At 50.6% G+C, this 18,785-nt stretch overlaps 1 protein-coding gene across 3 annotated transcripts in view; it reads right to left on the bottom strand.

The window, feature by feature from the left end:
• Window positions 1–16,537, bottom strand: part of TMEM268 (transmembrane protein 268) — a 34,825-nt gene extending 18,288 nt beyond the window's left edge. Inside the window, exons 1-3 of one of the 3 annotated variants that reach the window (XM_075560378.1) lie at window positions 16,280–16,537; window positions 10,966–11,295; window positions 677–786 (exon numbers count right to left, since the gene is read on the bottom strand). In XM_075560378.1, the coding sequence (XP_075416493.1) occupies window positions 677–786; window positions 10,966–11,074 (219 nt within the window). In that variant the 5' untranslated portion in view covers window positions 11,075–11,295; window positions 16,280–16,537. The remainder of the gene's footprint in view (window positions 1–676; window positions 787–10,965; window positions 11,296–16,279) is intronic. The other 2 variants (XM_075560377.1, XM_075560379.1) reach the window with 2 other exon arrangements.
• Window positions 16,538–18,785: the final 2,248 nt, after the last annotated feature.

The raw sequence follows: 18,785 nt of genomic DNA, 5'->3' as shown, positions 1-18,785 counted from the left end.
TCCTTTTAAGGAAGCTGAGACTCAGTGAAGTTAAGTCTCCTGCCAGAACTCACACAGCCTGCAGTCTGCACCCACACCCACGGACCAGGGCACTCCAGTCACTGTGCAGGCAGGAAGCGCATCGGGCTCTCATGAATCCACGCATCCTTTCTTTGCAGACACATGCCTCTCCCCATTTGTCCTTCCTACTGTCCACCCAGCAAAGTCCTGTCTCTTCCTCAAAATCCCAGATCATGTCGCTGCTCCTAAGGGAAACTTTCATAACCACTGCCTCCCCAGGCTGAATTTGTCAGCTTTCCCATGAGTGTCTTCAGTGCCCTGTCTGTTCCACAACTGATTTATCTGAGTCACGTTCCCTTCCCAGACAGGCACCAGGTCCCATGCAGCTCTATGAGGCTTCATGCCCAGCAAAGTGCCTGCCACCCAAAAGCCCACTTTTGCTAAATGCACTCTCCTTATCTCCCCACCGTATCTAACATGGCCATAATGTTGAATAAGTACTTAGCGGGCAGTTGAGTGGATTGATAGATGGATTAAAGGACAAAAGGAAGGAAGGAGGCAAAGATAAAGGAAAAATAATAGGGATTCAATTATATATATATATATATATACACACACACATATATATATATATATGTATATATATATATACACACACACACACACACACACTCACCTGAATACCCCAGGTCTGCAACTGTTCTTCTGCAGCTCCCAGATCGAATGTGATGGGTGCACAAGTATTGTCGATCCGGAGAACTGTGAGCACCTGGCCATTGTGGAGCTCTAAAGGGAAATTGATGATGTCAGGCTACCAAGACTGAGCATTCTGATCCAAGATTCTATAGAAGGATCCCGATCAAAGCAGGGGGAAATGCAGAACAGAATATAAAATTCTCATGGAATCTAGACTTGCTGGAACCATGGTGGCTGGATGAACACCCCAAACTCCTGCCCGGAGATCATGCCTAAACTCTACACCAAAATTCTCCACTGGCATCGTCTTCTTAAAACCAAGTAACAGTTCAGCTTCACGAAGACAGAACGTCTCCCTCAAGCACTGTGTTCCTTTAACACTAGCTTTACAGGGCGATTCACTCCGACGCGAAAATTTCCTCGGCGAAAATTACAGAAGCCGCTTACATTTACCTCCTACCATCCCTGCTGACTTGTATCCACGTAACGAGACAAATATATAGCCACATCCATTTTCTTCTAAGACTTCAAATCTCAATATTCTCCATGTGGTATACCTGTATCTCTAGGGATATGCATCAATTTGACGCAAACATAAATTGGGTATTAATCCCAGTAAATCAGCTTCATTCATGAAAGCCTGACTTCCATCATCAATATAAGCATAGTCAGAAAGTTCTTTGTGAAGACCACAGGCGAAGACAAACCACTCAGGGGAGACTGTCATACTGACCGGCCCAAGGGACCCCTCTACCTCAAATGCTGAATGATGCTAAATAGTCTACATTGTCTATAAATCTATAGTATCACATCGTTTTGCTTAAAAGTTAAGAGTGTAAGATTAGGTTGTTTTAAAATAAGTTTCTTAAAGGAAATGTGCTCTTTCATTCACCTGTCAACTTGAAGGGCGTCCGTAGAGACAGTGTGTCAGTTACATGGTCTGGTGTCAATTTGAGAGGATTAAGAGTGAAGGGGTGGAATCTAGCCTGTCAATCGGATCATAGCCAGGAGGCCTCTGTGTGGGCATGGCCTTTTCCTGAGAATTCTGAGAAACCCTGTATTCTTCTTGGAGGTGGCAGACACTCTCTCTCTCTGCTCACTCCCTTGGAGACACTCTACTGACAAGACACATGACACTACTCTGATAGACCCCATGCCCTGGAAACTGGATCAGCCACATAGAGACCCCTGCCAGCACCAAGATGTTTATAACACCACTGGATCCTAAGACTTTCTACCCACTGGCCTGTGATCATCCTGCATTCAGCATCATTGCATGACACACATGCAATGAGCCTGAAGAGGAATTTATAGATTGGTATCAGGCATATGGGCTACTATTGGACTTATGGGGTTGGACTGGACTGGGTTGGGATTCTTTCTTAATGCACAATTACCCTTTATATAAAACTCTCTCTTATATGAGTTTCTAAGAATTTGTTTTTCTAGGCCACCCGGAGTAACAGGCAGTTATAGAAGAAATGTCCTACGCCTGGTGCTAAGAGCTGTCTATGAGGGATCAAAGTGGTAAGAGCAACCAGAGATTCGAGAGGAAGCTTAAGGGGAGGAAGGAGTTGATGGTGATGGAGAAGGGAGGAACCACTAGGAAGCGGAGGGTGGGTATGGTTGTACAACTCAAACAATGTAATTGGTGTTGCTGACTTGTACACTTAGAAGCTGTTGAATTGGTGTGTGCTCTTTTGTGTGTGTATTCTCAACCAACTGAATAAGTGAGCTGTTATAAAGGAAGAAGAGGAGGAGGAGAGTAGCTCTCACCTGGCTGCGGAATAGCTACTTTGGAGGGCCCAGAGCCTGATGGCCTCACCCCTCTGCTCTGAGGACCTTCTCCTGGTGAGAAAGGGCACAGCAAACATCTCAAGTCCCTCGTGGACAGTCCTGCGGGAGAAGGCCTGCAGAGAAGGGCTGGGCTTGACCAGAGAAGCCCCAGGAGGCAGAACTGAGGCCAGGGGCGACTGGGACAATGCGCCACATATGAGAGAGAGCCTCCCCTACGTGAGAACTCTCCACCCAAAATATCAAAGGTAGTGAGACTGGAGAGAGACTGCCCATGGAAGGACATGAAGGGGGTGCTGGGGGTGGGGGGGTTCTTTAAGCAGTGCTCAGTAAGCTCAATCAAGTAACTCCTACATGCCCAGTGAGCTTCCAAAGTCTAATACATCTGCCATAATTGATTTTGATAGAATCATATTTCCCCGCCCGCCCCACCCCCACAAAGGTGTCCATGTCCGAATCCCTAGAGCCTGTGAATCTGTTACCTTACATAGCACAAGGGAATGAATGGCAAACTGAATTAAGGTTGCTAATTAGTTAACCTTAAAACAGAAAGTGTTTCTTGGACTTTTTCTTGCCACCACAGAGGCCTGCCTTCCAAGCAGGACAGGGAGCTTGAGGAAGAGTCCACAACCGGAGGGGCTTGTGACCGCGGAACCAGGCACACAGACAGCAACGTTGCCGGCTTTGGAAATGGAGGGAGGGGCCGCAGCCAAGAAACAGGGCAGTCTCTCAAAGGTGGGCTAGGAAAGGACATGGGTCCTTCAGAAAGGCGCATAACCCTGGCTAACCCTTTGACTTCAGCCTAGTAAGACCCACGGCCTTGATCCTACCGAACTGTATGGCGGTCGGTCCATGTTGCTTTAAGCTTCTGCAGGCGTGGTGATTCAGTACAGGAGCCATAGGAAGCATGTCTGCTGACTTATTCAGAGCCTTCCCAGTCACACCCACAAGTGGTGCAGCGTGTTGAGTGCCTAAGGTCAGTTAAGTATCTATTCAAAACAAAAATCACCATACCATAGGCTGGTCACCACGTCAATCCCAGCTCTTGCTTGGACAAAGCATGATGTCCCGGAAAACCTTTTGACTAGGAGTTCCTGGATTCCTGGCAATCACCATTCTCATCTGTCCCTTAAAATGGGAAGAGTTCCTTAGCTGCGGTGAAGAACAAACCACAGGCTGAATGAGGAAGCCTGGTCTGAAGTGAAAGCTCTGGCTTGAAAGTCCCTCCAACCCCCCCACCCCCAGGACAAACAGCTGCAGAGTGTGCAGCCAATCAAGCTCTGCGTGCGGGCACTGGGGGGAAGGGTCACCCTCTCCTGTGAGCCTGTAAACCCGTGAGCCACCCGGCTGCGTTGTGAGCAAGGGTCCTCGCGGGATGGGTTCCAGTCCGGACCGTCTGGGAGCCTGTGATCAGCCCTGCAAGGCTGGGGACCGCTTATGCTGGCCCATTCTCTGAGGCCCTTGCTAAGGAGATGGGCGGGGGGGGGATTGCAGGATTCAAGCGCACGTATGCTTTCCACTTGCCAAAGGGCCAGTTGCTGCAGAGCCCCGTTCTGGGCTATTACCTGGCACTGCTGGGTAAACACTGTACTGCTAACCACTTTGGAGGTTCAAACCCACCACCCGTTCTGCAGGAGACAGAGGAAGCTACCTGCTCCCCTGAAGATTCCCGCCCTTGGAAACCCTATAAAAGGGTGCTATGAATAGAAATCGAGTCAGTGGCTGTGGGTTTGGATTTGAGGAGAGATTTGTGGGGATTCCTGACCCATGAAAACACACCATTTGCTCCCCCAATCAACCACCAAAGCCTGTCAACTGGACTTCCAGAGGCTGTCTAAACTCCAAGTATGTCTGGCATCTTCACGACAGCCCTTGGCCAAAGTACCTTCATCTCTCCCCTACTCCTGCAGTCACTTCATCACCGGCTTCTCCGAGGCTCCTCGTCCTTCCTGCAGTGCATTCTCCCAGCAACCGGAGCGCTCCACTCAACCGGCACAGCAGATACCAGACCCCAGGCAAAACCTCCAACAGCTTCAGCTGATCAAGGCCAAGCTCCTTTACACGAGCCAGCCTTCTGCAGATTCATCTTGAGCCACGCCAGGCTCCTGCGCTCCTTGAACATGCCCTGGTCTCTTACCCTTTGCATAAACTGCTCTCTCTCTGGTCCACTTCCCCTGAACTTCACCCACTTACATCCTACTCACAACTGGGTCTCAACTCTAGGACCACTTCTCCTAGACCAGATGGCCTTCCCTGAGACCCTCAACTCCAACCCATCTAGAACACCCTGCTTATCTCCTTCCCACAAGTACGCGATTACATGATCACATATGTGTGAAATGACTTGATGCTAGTCCATCTTTCAAGCCAGGCTGTGTCCCATGTGGGGTCTTCTCAGCACTGAGCTCTCTGGAGTAGGCTCAGTGCCTGCCATACAGTACACATGAAACAAAAGCTTGGTGTGTAATATACTAATAGGATAAAACTCGCGTGTGTGTGTGTGTGTGTGAGAGAGAGAGAGAGAGAGAGAGAGACAGAGAGAGAATATTCCAAGCTATTGCCAATGGCCTCAGGATGCAAGAGAACTGTACCTCCTGCAAAAATAAGAATTAAAAAAACAATGTTCCTTTCCTCTCCCCGAGTTGCTCTATGAGGAGCCCTGGTGGCGGAGCGGTTACGTGTGCAGCTGCTGATCATACGGTCAGAAGCTGGCCACCACCAACGACTGAGAGAGAAGAGGAGCCTCCTACAGCATGAAGGGTCAGTCTCACAATGGGACGTCCCAGTCAGGGGGCAGTATAAGAAGAGCCTCCTACAGCATGAAGGGTCAGTCTCACAATGGGACGTCCAGTCAGAGGACAGTATAAGAAGAGCCTCCTACAGCATGAAGGGTCAGTCTCACAATGGGACGTCCAGTCAGAGGACAGTATAAGAGGAGCCTCCTACAGCGTGAAGGGTCGGTCTCACAATGGGACGTCCCAGTGAGAGGGCAGTATAAGAGGAGCCTCCTACAGCGTGAAGGGTCAGTCTCACCATGGGACGTCCCAGTCAGGGGGCAGTATAAGAGGAGCCTCCTATAGCATGGAGAGTCAGTCTCACCATGGGACGCCCCAGTCAGGGGGCAGTGTAGTACTGACAAAACACAACTTTCCTCTAGTTCTTTAATGCTCCCCCCACCCCACTATCATGACCCCAATTCTACCTTACAAATCTGGCTAGACCAGAGGATGTACAGTGGTACAGATAAGAGCTGGAAACACAGGGAATCCAGGACAGATAAACCCCTCAGGACCAATAACTAGAGTAGTGAGACCAGGAAGGTTAGGGGAAGGTGGAGGTATCAGGGGGAACCAATCACAGTGATCTATATATAATCCCCTCCCAGGGAGATGGATAATACAAAAGTGGGTGAAAGGAGACAGCGGTCAGTGTAAGGCATGTTCATGAAAGAGGGAGAGTGGGGGGGGGGGCGGAGGGAAATGTAGACCAAGGGCTCGAGTAGAAAGCAAAAGTTTTGAGAATGAAGATGGTAACAAATGTACAAATGTGCTTGACACAATGGGTGGATGGATGGTGATAAGAGCGGTAAGAGCCCCTAATGCAATGGTTCTCAACCTGTGGGTCGTGACCCCTTTGGGGGTTGAACAATCCTTTCTCAGAGGTCATCTAAGACCATTAGAAAACACATAAATATTTCACAATATATAATTATGTATTGTTTTGTGATTTATCACTATGCTTTAATTATGTTCAATTTGTAACAATGAAAATACATCCGGTCTCAGAAATTTACATTACAATTCAAAACAGTAGCAAAATTGCAGTTATGAAGTAGCAAACAAAATAATTTTATGGTTGGGGGTCACCACAACATGAGGAAGTATACGAAAGGGTCACGGCATTAGGAAGGTTGAGAACCACTGCCTTAATGAAATGATTTAAAAAATACTTTAAAAAACAAAAGAGTTGGTTTGGGGGAGGAGAAAGAGGGAACCCATCACAAGGCTGGATATATAGGCCGCCCCCCAGGGGGATGAATACAGAAAGGTGGGTGAAGGGAAACAACGCACAGTGTAAGACATGAAATAACAATAATATATAATTGATCAAGGATTCATGAGGCTGGTAGGGTGGGGGCAAAAGAAGAGCTGATACCAAGGTCTCAAGTAGAAATTGTTTCGGAAATGTTGATGGCAACATATGTACAAGTGTGCTTCAAACGATGGATTGCTACAAAATTTGTAAGAGCCCCCCAATAAAATGTTTTTTTTAAAAAAAAAGAGAGTTCATCTCAGAAACTCACCAAGCAGTTCCACCCTGTCTGATAAGGTCACCGTAAGTCAGAACCGACTCAATGGCCGGGTTCCTTGTTTGTAAGAAGGCGAGAGTAGGGAGGCAAGGCGGGGCTGGGAAAGACCAAGCCGGATAAACGCAGGGTCCAAGTTTACAACTGAGCCTCCAGCCAAGAAACCCTGAGCAACTGGCCCAAACGCCTGTGCCTGTTTGCCCATTTCCACCACAGACAATGTCCTTCCCAACGTGTGGTTGCTGCTGTTGCCCTTAAGGGCTTCACTGCCTTTGAGTCGGCCCAGCTCAGGGCAACCGGGGCAGATGGGGCTCAGTGCCACTCAGCCCTGCGTCAGCCTGTAGTCATCAGACCCAGAGGCTTCTCAGGGCCTGGCTTGCGGCAGTCATTCACAGGTTGCAAACGGAAGCCCCGCGGAAGCCTGCTCCATATGGCAGCACATGCTGCCCGGGCCTGTCCTCACCCACTGGAGCTGCCCCGGCTGGGGCTCACACCTGAGTCTCATCCGTGGAAAGGAGGTGCTACCACTGAACCAAGCACACCTGGTCCCAAATAGTCCAGGTGATTTCAAAACTTCCAGAAAAAGGACGTCGGGCACAAAGCGGAGGCTGAGGAACTGGCTCTTGCTGTTATTGTCATGTAAACAGACTGGTGGTGATGGAGTTACAATACAGTAACACTGTTGTCCCTCTACTTCTTTTTACCCTGCTTATGCTTTATTCCACCAGGAAGGCAAAGTAGCTTCCTGAAAATGAAATACAAGACGGAGAAGTTATGAGATGAAATCTTATCATGAGCTGAGGGAAACGAGAGAGGGAGGGCGGCAGGTGGCAACAGCTTCCAGGTGCGGCCCATGACTAAGGGATGCATCAGGTCGGTACTAAGGATGCTTCAGGGCCACGTTTCCACTCCGCCCTGCGAAGATCCTCAAGGCAGCGCACCATTGTCCCGGGAGAGGAAATGGGCTTCTGAGAAGCAAAGGCCCTGGCCTCATGTAAACATAGGAAACGAAAGCAAGAAAAGAGAAGCGCACAGGCATGAAAGGCAGCACTCAGCAAGCAGACAGTCCTGCCACACGGAGACTCGGACCCCCGTGGGCTGAATGGTGCCCCCCGGAGATGCGCTGAAGCCCTAAGGGCTGGTGACTGTGAATGTGACCTTGTTGGGAAATAGCATCGTTGAAGAAGTCACTGGTTCGTGAGCAGGAGTTCTTACCAAGTAGACTGGGTCCTAATCTACTATCCAAGATGTTCTTAATGTAAAGAGAGAGAGAGACAGGCAGAGACATCCCCCCCCCCCAAAAAAAAAGGCAGGGGGGATGGAGAGCTTTGCATAAACTGTTTGTTCTCTCTGGAAATGTCCTCCTAACTCCACCCGGGTAAATCCTGCTCATGATTTCTACTCGGTCCAAGCGGGAGATTTTAACGAGGCTGGAAAAGGAAGGCTCTCTCTGTCCACAGTGAAGGAAAATCCCTTTCTTGGCTTCTCTGGAATCTTCTCGGCTCTCCGGGGAAATGTCCACATGGCATCTATCTTTTTCCTAGGTGTCTGACTCTTCCTAGCTCACAAACCATTAGGTCTAAAACACCCCCTGCACAGAAAGAAGGTGATCTTGTGAAGAAGCCACTGCGAGTCAAGGAACTGCTGGGCAATCCGAAGCCGGGACAGCCCACAAAGGACCTCCTCCTTCCTCATGCTGCGACCCCGTCATACAGGTCCTCATGTGGCAGTGCCCCCCAACCATAACATTATTTTCGTTGCTACTTCATCACTGTCATTTTGCTACCATTATGAATTGGGCAACCCCTGGGAAAGGGTCCTTTTTTGACCCCTCAAGGGGGGGTCTCGACCCACAAGTTGAGAACCACTGCCCTAGCGCCTTCAGAAGGCGAGTGTGGGCAAGTTGGTTCAGACTTGTGGCCTCCAAACCTGTGAGGTGATACATTTCTGCTCTTACAAACCATGGAGCATGTGGTATTTGGCTATGGCAGTCTGAGGAAGCCAGTACCCTCCCCACATGACAGGATCAAGGGAGAAGGCCACACTGCTGAGGCCTCCTGGGGGGAGAAGTTGCACTGTCCCCGACCTGGCTCTTTGCCTGTGGAAGAACAAGTTTGTCCGACTCAATTGTTCACCGTGGCTCTGCCGGCCTTTCCAGCCACGAGTCCCTGAGCTCCTGGCAGCTGTGTCTCTCATCAGTTCCTTACAGTGAGAAAGCAAGTCCTCCATTTAGAAATGCTGTTTGCACCCCTACAGTAGCCAACGCGATCCTAGAAATGACCAGAGTGGGGGGGAGCAAGCTCCTCCAAAGGTAAAGCCAGTGCGCAGCTCTGCCTTCCGAGTTCTGAAGGGAAATGATTCTACTCTGTTCTCCTATTAGAATGGATTATGGGATGCATAAATTGCTTTTCTAGTAACAGTAGTAATTAAAAGAGAGAGACTGACTTTTAAGCATCCAAATTGCCAATCCCATAAATAAACAGACACATTCCTAGGAATCCCACACTTCCAAGTGGTCTTTCCCCTTGCCTATCCCAAGGCCTTCATGTGTTTATTCACACAAACACTTACTGACCATCTTCTCCGGGTCGAGTCCTGTGCTGGACACTGCAGAGAAAGAGCGAGAAGACCAGCATGGGCCCCCTGGTCTCCTGGGACTTACGGCCCAGAGTGAGCAAACTAGACAGTGGATACGTTCTTCCTCAGGTTGCTATTTCAGTAGAGATCAGAATATACACTTTGGGAGAAACCTAGGAGGGGCCTGGTTTAAGCTGGGCATGGGGAAATGAGTTGCTCAATGGAGCCTTTTGCTTCGGTTCCTTAGAAAAGCAGATGAAGAAATTTCACCTCACATGCTGAGGAGTGACTTCTGTCCTGGTCCTCCACTCCCCGGAGGGCTCCTTACTGTTGTTCAGAATGACTTGACATGTCTTGGGCAAACGGTGAACAACTTGGTTTGATGCTTTTTGGTTTGGTCCTGGGCTGAGCCCTTCGTCTGGGATCGGTACACGCCTTGAAGCGATTGGTCAATACACTGTGTAAATGAAACTGTGGCCTGATATGCAAATGACGTGTCTGTAGCCCACCAACAAGTTGGGGGGAGGGGGAGGGGGCATGGCCTTGAACTTGACAAAGGGTTGGATACATAAGCAGCCAACCTCACAGAGACTGTTGAGGCTGGAAGAAGCAGGAAGAAAAAGGAAGTTCCTCAGTGAGCCGTAAGACAGGTCAAGTACTGTAATACTGAAGACAACATGTGGCCACAGGCCTCATAGGAGCCCAACGGGAGAGCTGACCGCAACAGGGACAGGACCTAGAGGCCGGTCCTATGTGCTGAGGGACGTCACACCAGCTGTGAGAAGCTAACAGAGTTGCCCTGCCCTGAAGAAGGGAGACTTTACCTACTTGTTTCCTGATCCTGATCCGGGTTTGTACCCTGTTCCTTAATAAACCACTTAACTATAGGTCAGGTCTGTGAGTTCTACGTGCCCACTGCGATGGGTTGGAGAGTGGACATATAGCTGACCTCCAACTCATCAGGACCAGCCTTGGCTCCATCTTGGTTTCTCGATCTTGTTAGACAGGTTCTGACAGGTACTACTGTTACTACTACTAGGTGCTTTCCCCACTGCACCATCCGAAAAGACTTCTCGTGGACCATATCTGAGCTGACCCTAAAGGATATGTGGAAATTAAGCAGGCGAAAGCAGCACAGAAGCAAGCCAAGCAGAAGGCACAGCAGATGCAAAGGCCCTGAGGCAGAGCATAAGAAAGAGTGAGCAGGGCCTTGTAAGCCTGCAGAAGATGACTCTTTGTGCAAAGCCCAATGGGAAACCCTGAAGCAGAAATGGTACAATCAACTGTGCATTGTGTGTGGGTATCTATATACTCTCTACCATATGTATATATGTGGATATAGCTGTGCCCTTGACTGTCATACAGAGAATGAGTGGAAGGAGGTAAGCCTGCCCAGAAAGCAACAGCAGGGATCCAAGCAGAGGGTGGCAATGGCTTGGTCTAAGATAGCAACAGAGAGAATTGGATCTAAATGACTGAAACTGGAGTGGCCAGAAACGTATCCCAAAAGGAACTACTGTAACCCCAACATCCAATCATGCTGTGGGAGGCAAATGCAGCATCCCAGGACAAGTGAAGGGTCCTGATCTTACCTTGCCCCCAGCCAGTGGGGCTACCCCCAGGCAGGGCACTCCAGCCAGGGGAGGAGGCAGGGAAGGGGCCGACTGCCCCACCAGGGTCTGCCTGGGGCTCACAGGCCATAGTAGGAAGTCGGCTGGGCTTCTACTTCTCCTTGTTGAAGCTCTGGTGCATTCTGGACCAGCCGAGGCAGCTCCACGTGCCTTCAGAAACAGCACACATAAAAAAGAACTTCAGTCCTGGGCGGGCCTGGGTCGACTGGGCTTCTGACTCTTGCAGCCAATCAGCACAGGGCCAGGCAGTGCTAGAAGAGGCCTCTGGCTGAGCTGGGTCTTCTGATCCTGCTGAGAAAAATGATCACATGGAGTGAGGAAGAGGAAGTAAAACCTTCCAAGGCCTCCACTGAGAACTTGGTCCTGTCATGGGTCTCCTCCGCTCAGCCACATCCAGAGGCACACCAGGGAGTCTAGGTGCTGAGCAGGCCCCATGCCCAGGCTTCTGGAATCTGTTCCTTTAATGAAGGTACCCCAGGGACCTAAGAATCAGCCAAGTATATTCATCATGGAGAACCTTGTTTACACAAAAGATCTCAAAAAGCTTTCTCCAACAACACTTTTCTTTTCCCTTTTAAAGTTGTAACTCTAAAAGAGAGCACATGTAAAGACAGCGGAGGTTTATATTTCAGAGCATGTGCACCAGTCTCAGATGAAGGCGTGGGGTTTAACGGCACAGCACTTCAGCTTCCGCCTCTTAGAAATATCGTTCCCAACCCAAGTGTTGCTGAAAGAAACTGCATTTAAACAAAGCACTCCCCACAAATACTAGCCATTGCTGCTTGGGGGTTTGGCCCAGCTTGCCATTCCTGAACCCGGCTTTTGGTTTTGAGCTTGTGGCTAGCCAACACTGCACTGGAAACATTCCCTTGATCAGTTCTATCTCTAAGGGGAGAAGAGACCGTAGCTACAGCTGCTAAGGAAAATGAAAGCTGTCTCCAGAAGATTCCAAAGACTCCAATGTGACATGGCTGGGAGACACGTGGACATCACACCCTGTTACTTGGATGGACTGAAATGTGTCCTCCTAAGAGATACATTGAAGCCGGAAGGCCTGTACCTGTGAATGTCACCTTGTTTCAAAGTAGCACCTTTGTAAATGTTAACAGTTACTAGGTGCTCATACTTGGGTAACGTGAGACTCAATCAAGTATGACCAGTTCCTTGTAAGAAGCAAAGAGATACAGAGAGACACACAAGGGGAAAGGCCATGTGATGCAGCTAAAAGCCAAGGTTTGTCAGGGACCATCAGAAGCTAGGGAGATACAAGGAAGGATGCTCTGCTGCAGCCTTCAATCAGCCCAGTCCACGCAAGACCAAACTTCTGTTCCCCACGCTATGTGGCAATCAACCCCTGCTCTTTCAGCCACCTAGATTGTGGCCCTCGGTGACAGCAACCACGGGTAACCCAGACAAAAGCAGTGGCCACCTTGATGAAACTTTAGCTGCCACCTCTATACGTCCCATCCGTTTGCATCCACTGGGGGCCTGAGACTCACTCCTGGGCTGGGGAAATCCTGGCTAAGTCTCCTAGCCCTGCTAACCGTCATGATAAAATCCCCACCAACATTTTTTTGTTTTGTTTTATTTTGCTACCGTCTGAGTAGAGTTGCTGGAGACTTGAATGATTTCCAAGCAGTACCTATGGGTTAGATTCCGAGATGGTCACATCAGATCGGGCCCCTAAAACAGATCGCTCGGTCCCAAGCCCTCACCATCCTCTAGCTCCTCCTGGTATTTCTGGCAAGGCCAGCTACAAAATCTGCAGGACTCACTCAGCACAAAGTGACAATGGAGGGCCCTTTGCTCAAAAAGTACCAGAATCTCAAGATGGCAACAGCAGTGCTTGACACCCAGTCTGGGGCCTGGCTGAGCCGGGGCCTCCATGGCTGCCCAGATTGTTGGCCTGTAAAACCCAGCCGTCCTTTGGAACTCTCTCCCAAACAAGAATCCGCCGCGCACGGGCCTGCGGCCATCCCTGAGCGCACCAAGCTGGAGAAGGAGAACCAGAACATGGGAAGAGCATGGACTTCATAGAGTTAAAAAGCAGCCTCATTTGAATTCTCCCTCCCTCGGCCCCATAGGAGCTCTGTGAAAGTCTTGACTGTGAAAGTCAAGGCATCTAACTCCCTGGGTCTTGCTGTCTTCATCGTCTTCATCAGTGAAAATGGGACTATGAAGGGCTCCCGGGGACAGCTGTGGGGAGGAGACAGATGAAAACACAAGCCTGACATCCAGGACCCTGCTGACCAGCATGTTCCAGCCTCACAGGAGGGGAAACGGGGGGTGGGGGGGCTCAAAAGACATGAGCAAGGCCTTGAGACTCCGGCAAACAGCCCTCCACTCCCTGGCTTCTTGAAATCCCCTCTACCGAGTCTGCATTTTAACCAGAACTTCCAGTCCGCCATCTTGCGCAGGCTCCACGTGCCTGCCGTAGCTAGCAGACTACTGAACAGTCCCCTCAAAGGCCTCTTGAGCCAAGGTCCCCAGGGCAGACACTGAGCACCCATTTTCTCCCAGGAACCAGGTGCCCCATGGAGTTTCCCCCTGAAAATTGGCAGGGAGGGGAGACGGGGACGGAGAGTGTGGGGTATGTGTGGAATGGGCAGGTGTGGGGAGGAGGGATATAAATTAGAGGTTTTTTTAATTCACGTGCCCTTTCTGTTGGCTCAATGGCAGTGATCTTGGTTTGGGAATTTTGTTGTTGGTTAGGCTGGAAAGTTCTAACTAGAGCATTAAAGAGGGTAAATCCATCACGGTTCGGGGCTGGAAGAGCTTTGAGAGGCAATGGGCCCAAGCTGTCCATTTTGTAGATGAAGAAATGCAGGCTGTAAAAGAAAGAACCCCTCCCACCTCCTCTCCGCTCACTCCCTGCAAGACACTGCAGCTGACAAGATACATGGAACTATGCTAGAGCCCTGAGCTGGAGGAGCCACATGGACTTCCCCTGATGCATCCAGGCCTCTGAAGCCAGAGAAGCCATGGAGAGACCCCTGCCAGCGCTGAGATGCTTACAATATCACTGGATCCAGGCTTTCTACCCACTGGCCTGTGATCGCCCTGCATTTGGTGTCATTGCATGTGTTTTGTGAGACCGAAGAGGACTTTATAGATTGGCATTGGACATATGGGCTAATATTGGACTTATGGGCTTGGACTGGACGGGGTTGGGATGCTTTCTTAATGTACACTTACCCTGTATATGAAACTCTGTCTTATACCAAAATAAGAAAGAAACCCATGCAAGGTGGAGCCAGTGTGGGTAGAGCCAAGAAGTGACCTCAGGCCATCTTGTGGGCATCCAACCCCATATTCTCTTGGCCAAGTCCTTGTGCCCTGGGACCACCGTCTGCCTCTGAGTGTGTACCTCATAAAGAGTGGGCCCAGGAGTTATGGGGGGGTATGTCCTAACAAGATCCTAAGAAGGTTGTCTAGCCCATGGTCTGGTCCTCCACGGGCACTGCAGATACTGCTGAATATTCACCAATGACCTGCCTTTTCTTTCTTCCTTCCATCCTCTCATGTTGTACCACATAAAACGGAAACCAACAGCAGCGGTATCCATAGGGGTGTCTACGATCCATTTTCCAGACTATGGTCCCAAGAACATCTTGTTTAGGAACCTGGAGCCTGGGGAAGCAGTATTGGAATTTCAGGACAGCCTGTGGGACCCAGGACCCCACCACTACCACCACCACCCTGTTCCAATCAGTGAGGGAGGGATGGAAGGGGCGGGGGGGGGGGGACAATACACAGAGCTTCATGAGAAGACTCCATTGCCATTCATCAAACTAGACTCGGGCTGCTCAAAGTAGCTACCTGAAATCCCACCACCGTGTTGGGACAATTAGTAGCTTCCCACAAGGTCTCTATCAAGAGGACCCATTCCTTCACCTGGAGGCTGTTGAGCTTAATGACTTAAAGGAGCCTGCCCAGCCCTGCTACTTCCCACCAGTGTAACCTTGAACAAGTTTCTGCACATCTCTCTGCCTCAGTTTCCTCGTGTGTTGGCTGTCATGTGGGCTGGAACAGTTGCCATTATGTTGCCTCCAAAGATGTTTCCAGAGAACCTTCTAGGGCTGGACCCTGTGCTTTCTCGACTATGAATCCAGAAATCAAAGATAAAGTCCTGGCTCGCCCTCCTTGCAGGAGCTCACCATGTGGTGGGAGGAGCCAGCTCACAGAGAATTGTAAAACAAAGACTGAAGAAAGTCTTAGGGGAGAGTCCTCTTGGCAGCACCTTAGGGAGGGGGTGGGTGGGTTAAGGAGGCTTCCTGGAGGAGAGAAAGCAAACAGTGCCTTGGAAGAGATACAAGTAGTTTCGGAAGCCACTGGAGAGCAGGAAGGGCTACAGACCAGCGGCTGGGACGGCAGTGTCCAATCATGGCAGCACCAGGGCCCTGCCTCTGTGTGCTCACTCAGGACCCCTCAGGACGCCTGTTGGCCGCCAAGGGCCAAGGGCAGAAGATAGGCCCATTAGTAATGGGGTCCTTGAGTCAGTACCACCTCCCGTTTAGGCTTGTACCCCTTGCAGGGGACACAGGGGGACCCCCGGGTCAAAGTGGGGGTGGACCAAAGCCATTGGTCATCCCCTCCCTGGCTTCTCTGAGTTCCTTTGCCGGGTCTGCGTGCTAACTGAGCATCTTATTCGGGTTGTCCACCTCTGTTCTCCCTGGGTGGACAACTCCCCTCCCCCTCCACGCTCCCCTCCTCCCCTTTAAAAAATAAACTTGTTCAAGGCTCATCTCCAAAGGTCTCCCTGCAGCCCCTGCCGACCTCAGGTAACCGTGGTTCGCTGCGTTTCCCCAGGAATGGGGACTGGCGTGGAGGTTGGGGCGGAGAGCAAGCCTAGCTGACAACATTGAAGTTTCGTTTTTGTTTGTTTGTTACGCGGGCAAAGCCCTAACCAGAGAACTTCAGCGTCACAGGGCTGGGGTGGAAACGTCTTGCGGGCCGTAGGGTCCGCGGCTCCCCATTTTGGAGATGAGGAGGAGGTGCAGGCTGCTGGCGACCCGGCACACACCAGATGGGAACACGGCCCGACCACACGGTGCACGCGGAGGGAGGGAGCCCTAGGGCGCCCGGCTGACCCTGCCCCGCGGTCCCGACTCCACACCCTGCGGGCCCCAAACGCAACCGTGGCAGAGGTGCCCACGCCCAGAGTCGCCGGGCGGGAATCGGGCGCCCAAGACGCACTGGCCCGGCGCGCAGCCACGCACACGCGAGCTCGCGCGCCCCGAACCGCGCGCCCCTGCCGGGCCCCGCGCACACTCACCGGCCACCGCCGTTAGCTCCCCGCCGCCGCCGCCCTGGGAGTAGGGAGCCGGGGTGCCTCCGCCCTGCGCACAGCCTGCTGCAGCCTGGGGGCAGGCCGCCCGCGCCGGTCCCGCCCCCGAGGCCGGGCCGTCCCCTGGTCACTCCACCCGGAGGAGCCGCCTGGCCCGGCCGGGTCCGGCTCGCCCCTGGAGCCAGGAGAAGCCCTTCGCCGGGCCCGCTGGGCGCTGAGCTAGGAGGCTACCTGTCGTCAGCCAGGCGTCCTCTCCCCCCCGCCCCCCCCCACCCCCGGGACACCGGAAAGCGCCTCTGCGCCTCCTCCCAAGACCGCGGTGCTTGGGGCTAGCTCCTGCATGTGACCCTTAGGCGTGCCCTGGGCTGAGCTCCCCACTGCGGGGTTCCCCATCTAAGAGCCCCGGCTTACCTCCCAGGTCCAGGGCCGGCCCAGGCCTCAGACTTGAGAGTCAGCGGATGAGGCCGGAGTGGGGACCAGAAAATGCTCGGTTTTATTTTTAATGGAAAGATGCACGCACGGTTCAATAAAGAGCTTCAGCTTGAGGGGTCACGGTCCTACCTGACTCTAGGTCGCTCCATTTGCTGGTAATTTCATCCTAAGGAAATTGCTTCACCTCTCTGCTGCCTGGTTTTCAGTTTAAAAACAAACATATAATTATAACTATTCCCTGGAGTTGTGTGAAGTGGTAACAACCGGCAGACTGCGCCGGTAGAGCTGCCAGCCCCACCACCATCACATGATTCCATAGGGCCTGCCATAAAGAGCATGTGAAGGAAACCAGGAACCTTGTGTGTTTTTTTCACGCGGTACCTACTGTGCATGTCTGTGTGCCATGTGTGCCCTGGAGTATCTACTATTGTCTGTGTGTGGGTGTGTTTACACAAACGGGAGCTTCTTTTTCCTTCAACGACATACTTAGAAATTCACTTCATGCAGAACACTCGCTTTTGTTTTTTAGAAAATAAAAGAGCTTCCATTTCTTGAACACACATGACAGATCAGCACTATACAAGCCACTGTGTGCATGTGTGCGTGTGTGTGCGTGTGGTTGAGAGAAAAGTTACCCATTGGTTTTTCATTCAGCAGTTCATACGCTTTATAATGAAGGACATTGAAACCCCACAATCTTCCCACTTCCTGTTTGTTTGCTGTTCTTTACCTCCCTCCCCCCACCCCTTGTAGCCATCAACTAATATTTCTTTTCGTGTGAACAGTTTTCCTTGACTTTTTACAAGAGTGGTCTCGTACAAATGTCCGTCCCTTTTGCCGCTTATTTCACTCAGTATGACATCTTCTAGGCTCACCCATGTCATTGGGTGTTTCTCAGATTAATTGGTAGTATTCCCCTGTACTAATATATCCGAGTTTATTCTTCCATTGATGGGCATCTGGGTTATTTCCTCTTGCTATTGTGAACACTACTGAGAATGAATATTGTAGTTTACTGTGTGTGGCAGTTACATCATCTGTCAACTTGTGCGAAGGGGGGGAGTCTAGCCTGTCAATCAGGTCATAGCCAATGAAGCCTCTGGGTGGGCATGACCTTCTCCTAAGGATTCTGGGAACTCCTGTCTCCCCACCTGGAGGTGGGACACGTGCACATACTCTCTGCCTTCCCTTTCCTGCTGTTGAGACACTCGAGCTGGGGGAGACACGTGAAGACCCTTGCCTGCATTGAGATGCTTCCTCTGACACTGGATCCACAAGTCCTACTACCCACTGGCCTATGGTCTTCATTGTATGTGCTACACGAGTCCAAAGAGGAATTTATGGACTAGTACCAGACATATGGGCTAATAGCGGACTTATGGACTTGATCTGGACAGGGCTGGGTTGCTTTCTTAATGTACAATTACTCTTTGATATAAAACTCTCTCCTCTCTCCTAGACACATATGAGCGTCTATGGATTTGTTTCTCTGGTCTAACCAGACTAGCACATAATGGTACCAGGTGTGGGGTACTAGAGAACCACATCATAAAGATGGCGAGTGGATGCTTGCTTGGCCTATGCCTCAAGGTAGTTCTTCTTTGGCTAGCCAGAGGTCAGATGTAGCCATGGAGTACACTGGGTTGTCTTCTGGAACAGAATGGGAAGTTAAAGTTTTTATTATGTTGTTTGGTTGTTGTATTTGGTTATTCCTGTTTGAAATGGTGAAAATTAATATGATTAATGTATATTTTGAGCTCAGGGGATGAAATTGCCCATTGAATTTCTCAGAGACCATGCTGCTTAGTGAAAATGGCTGACAGAAGGCCTGGTCATGGCTTGAGGCAATGCGGCCAGAGGCCTACAGCCATATTTCACATCAGTAGACCAGTTCAGATAAGGATTAAGATAAGATAGATAAGGATTGAACTTGACTGTTCAATTTGAGCTTAGGATCTGACTGGACTAGGTTTACACTGTTTTCTTCTATTTTTATTATATAATGATCAATAGAAATGATTGAGTACCATGAAGCAACAACAGAAAGTAAAACAATAGCTAC

Source organism: Tenrec ecaudatus, chromosome 10, assembly GCF_050624435.1.
Source record: "Tenrec ecaudatus isolate mTenEca1 chromosome 10, mTenEca1.hap1, whole genome shotgun sequence".
NCBI classification, from domain to species: Eukaryota; Metazoa; Chordata; class Mammalia; order Afrosoricida; family Tenrecidae; genus Tenrec; species Tenrec ecaudatus.
Note: the sequence above shows the minus strand (reverse complement) of the source record. Positions and strands in the feature narration are given on the sequence as shown.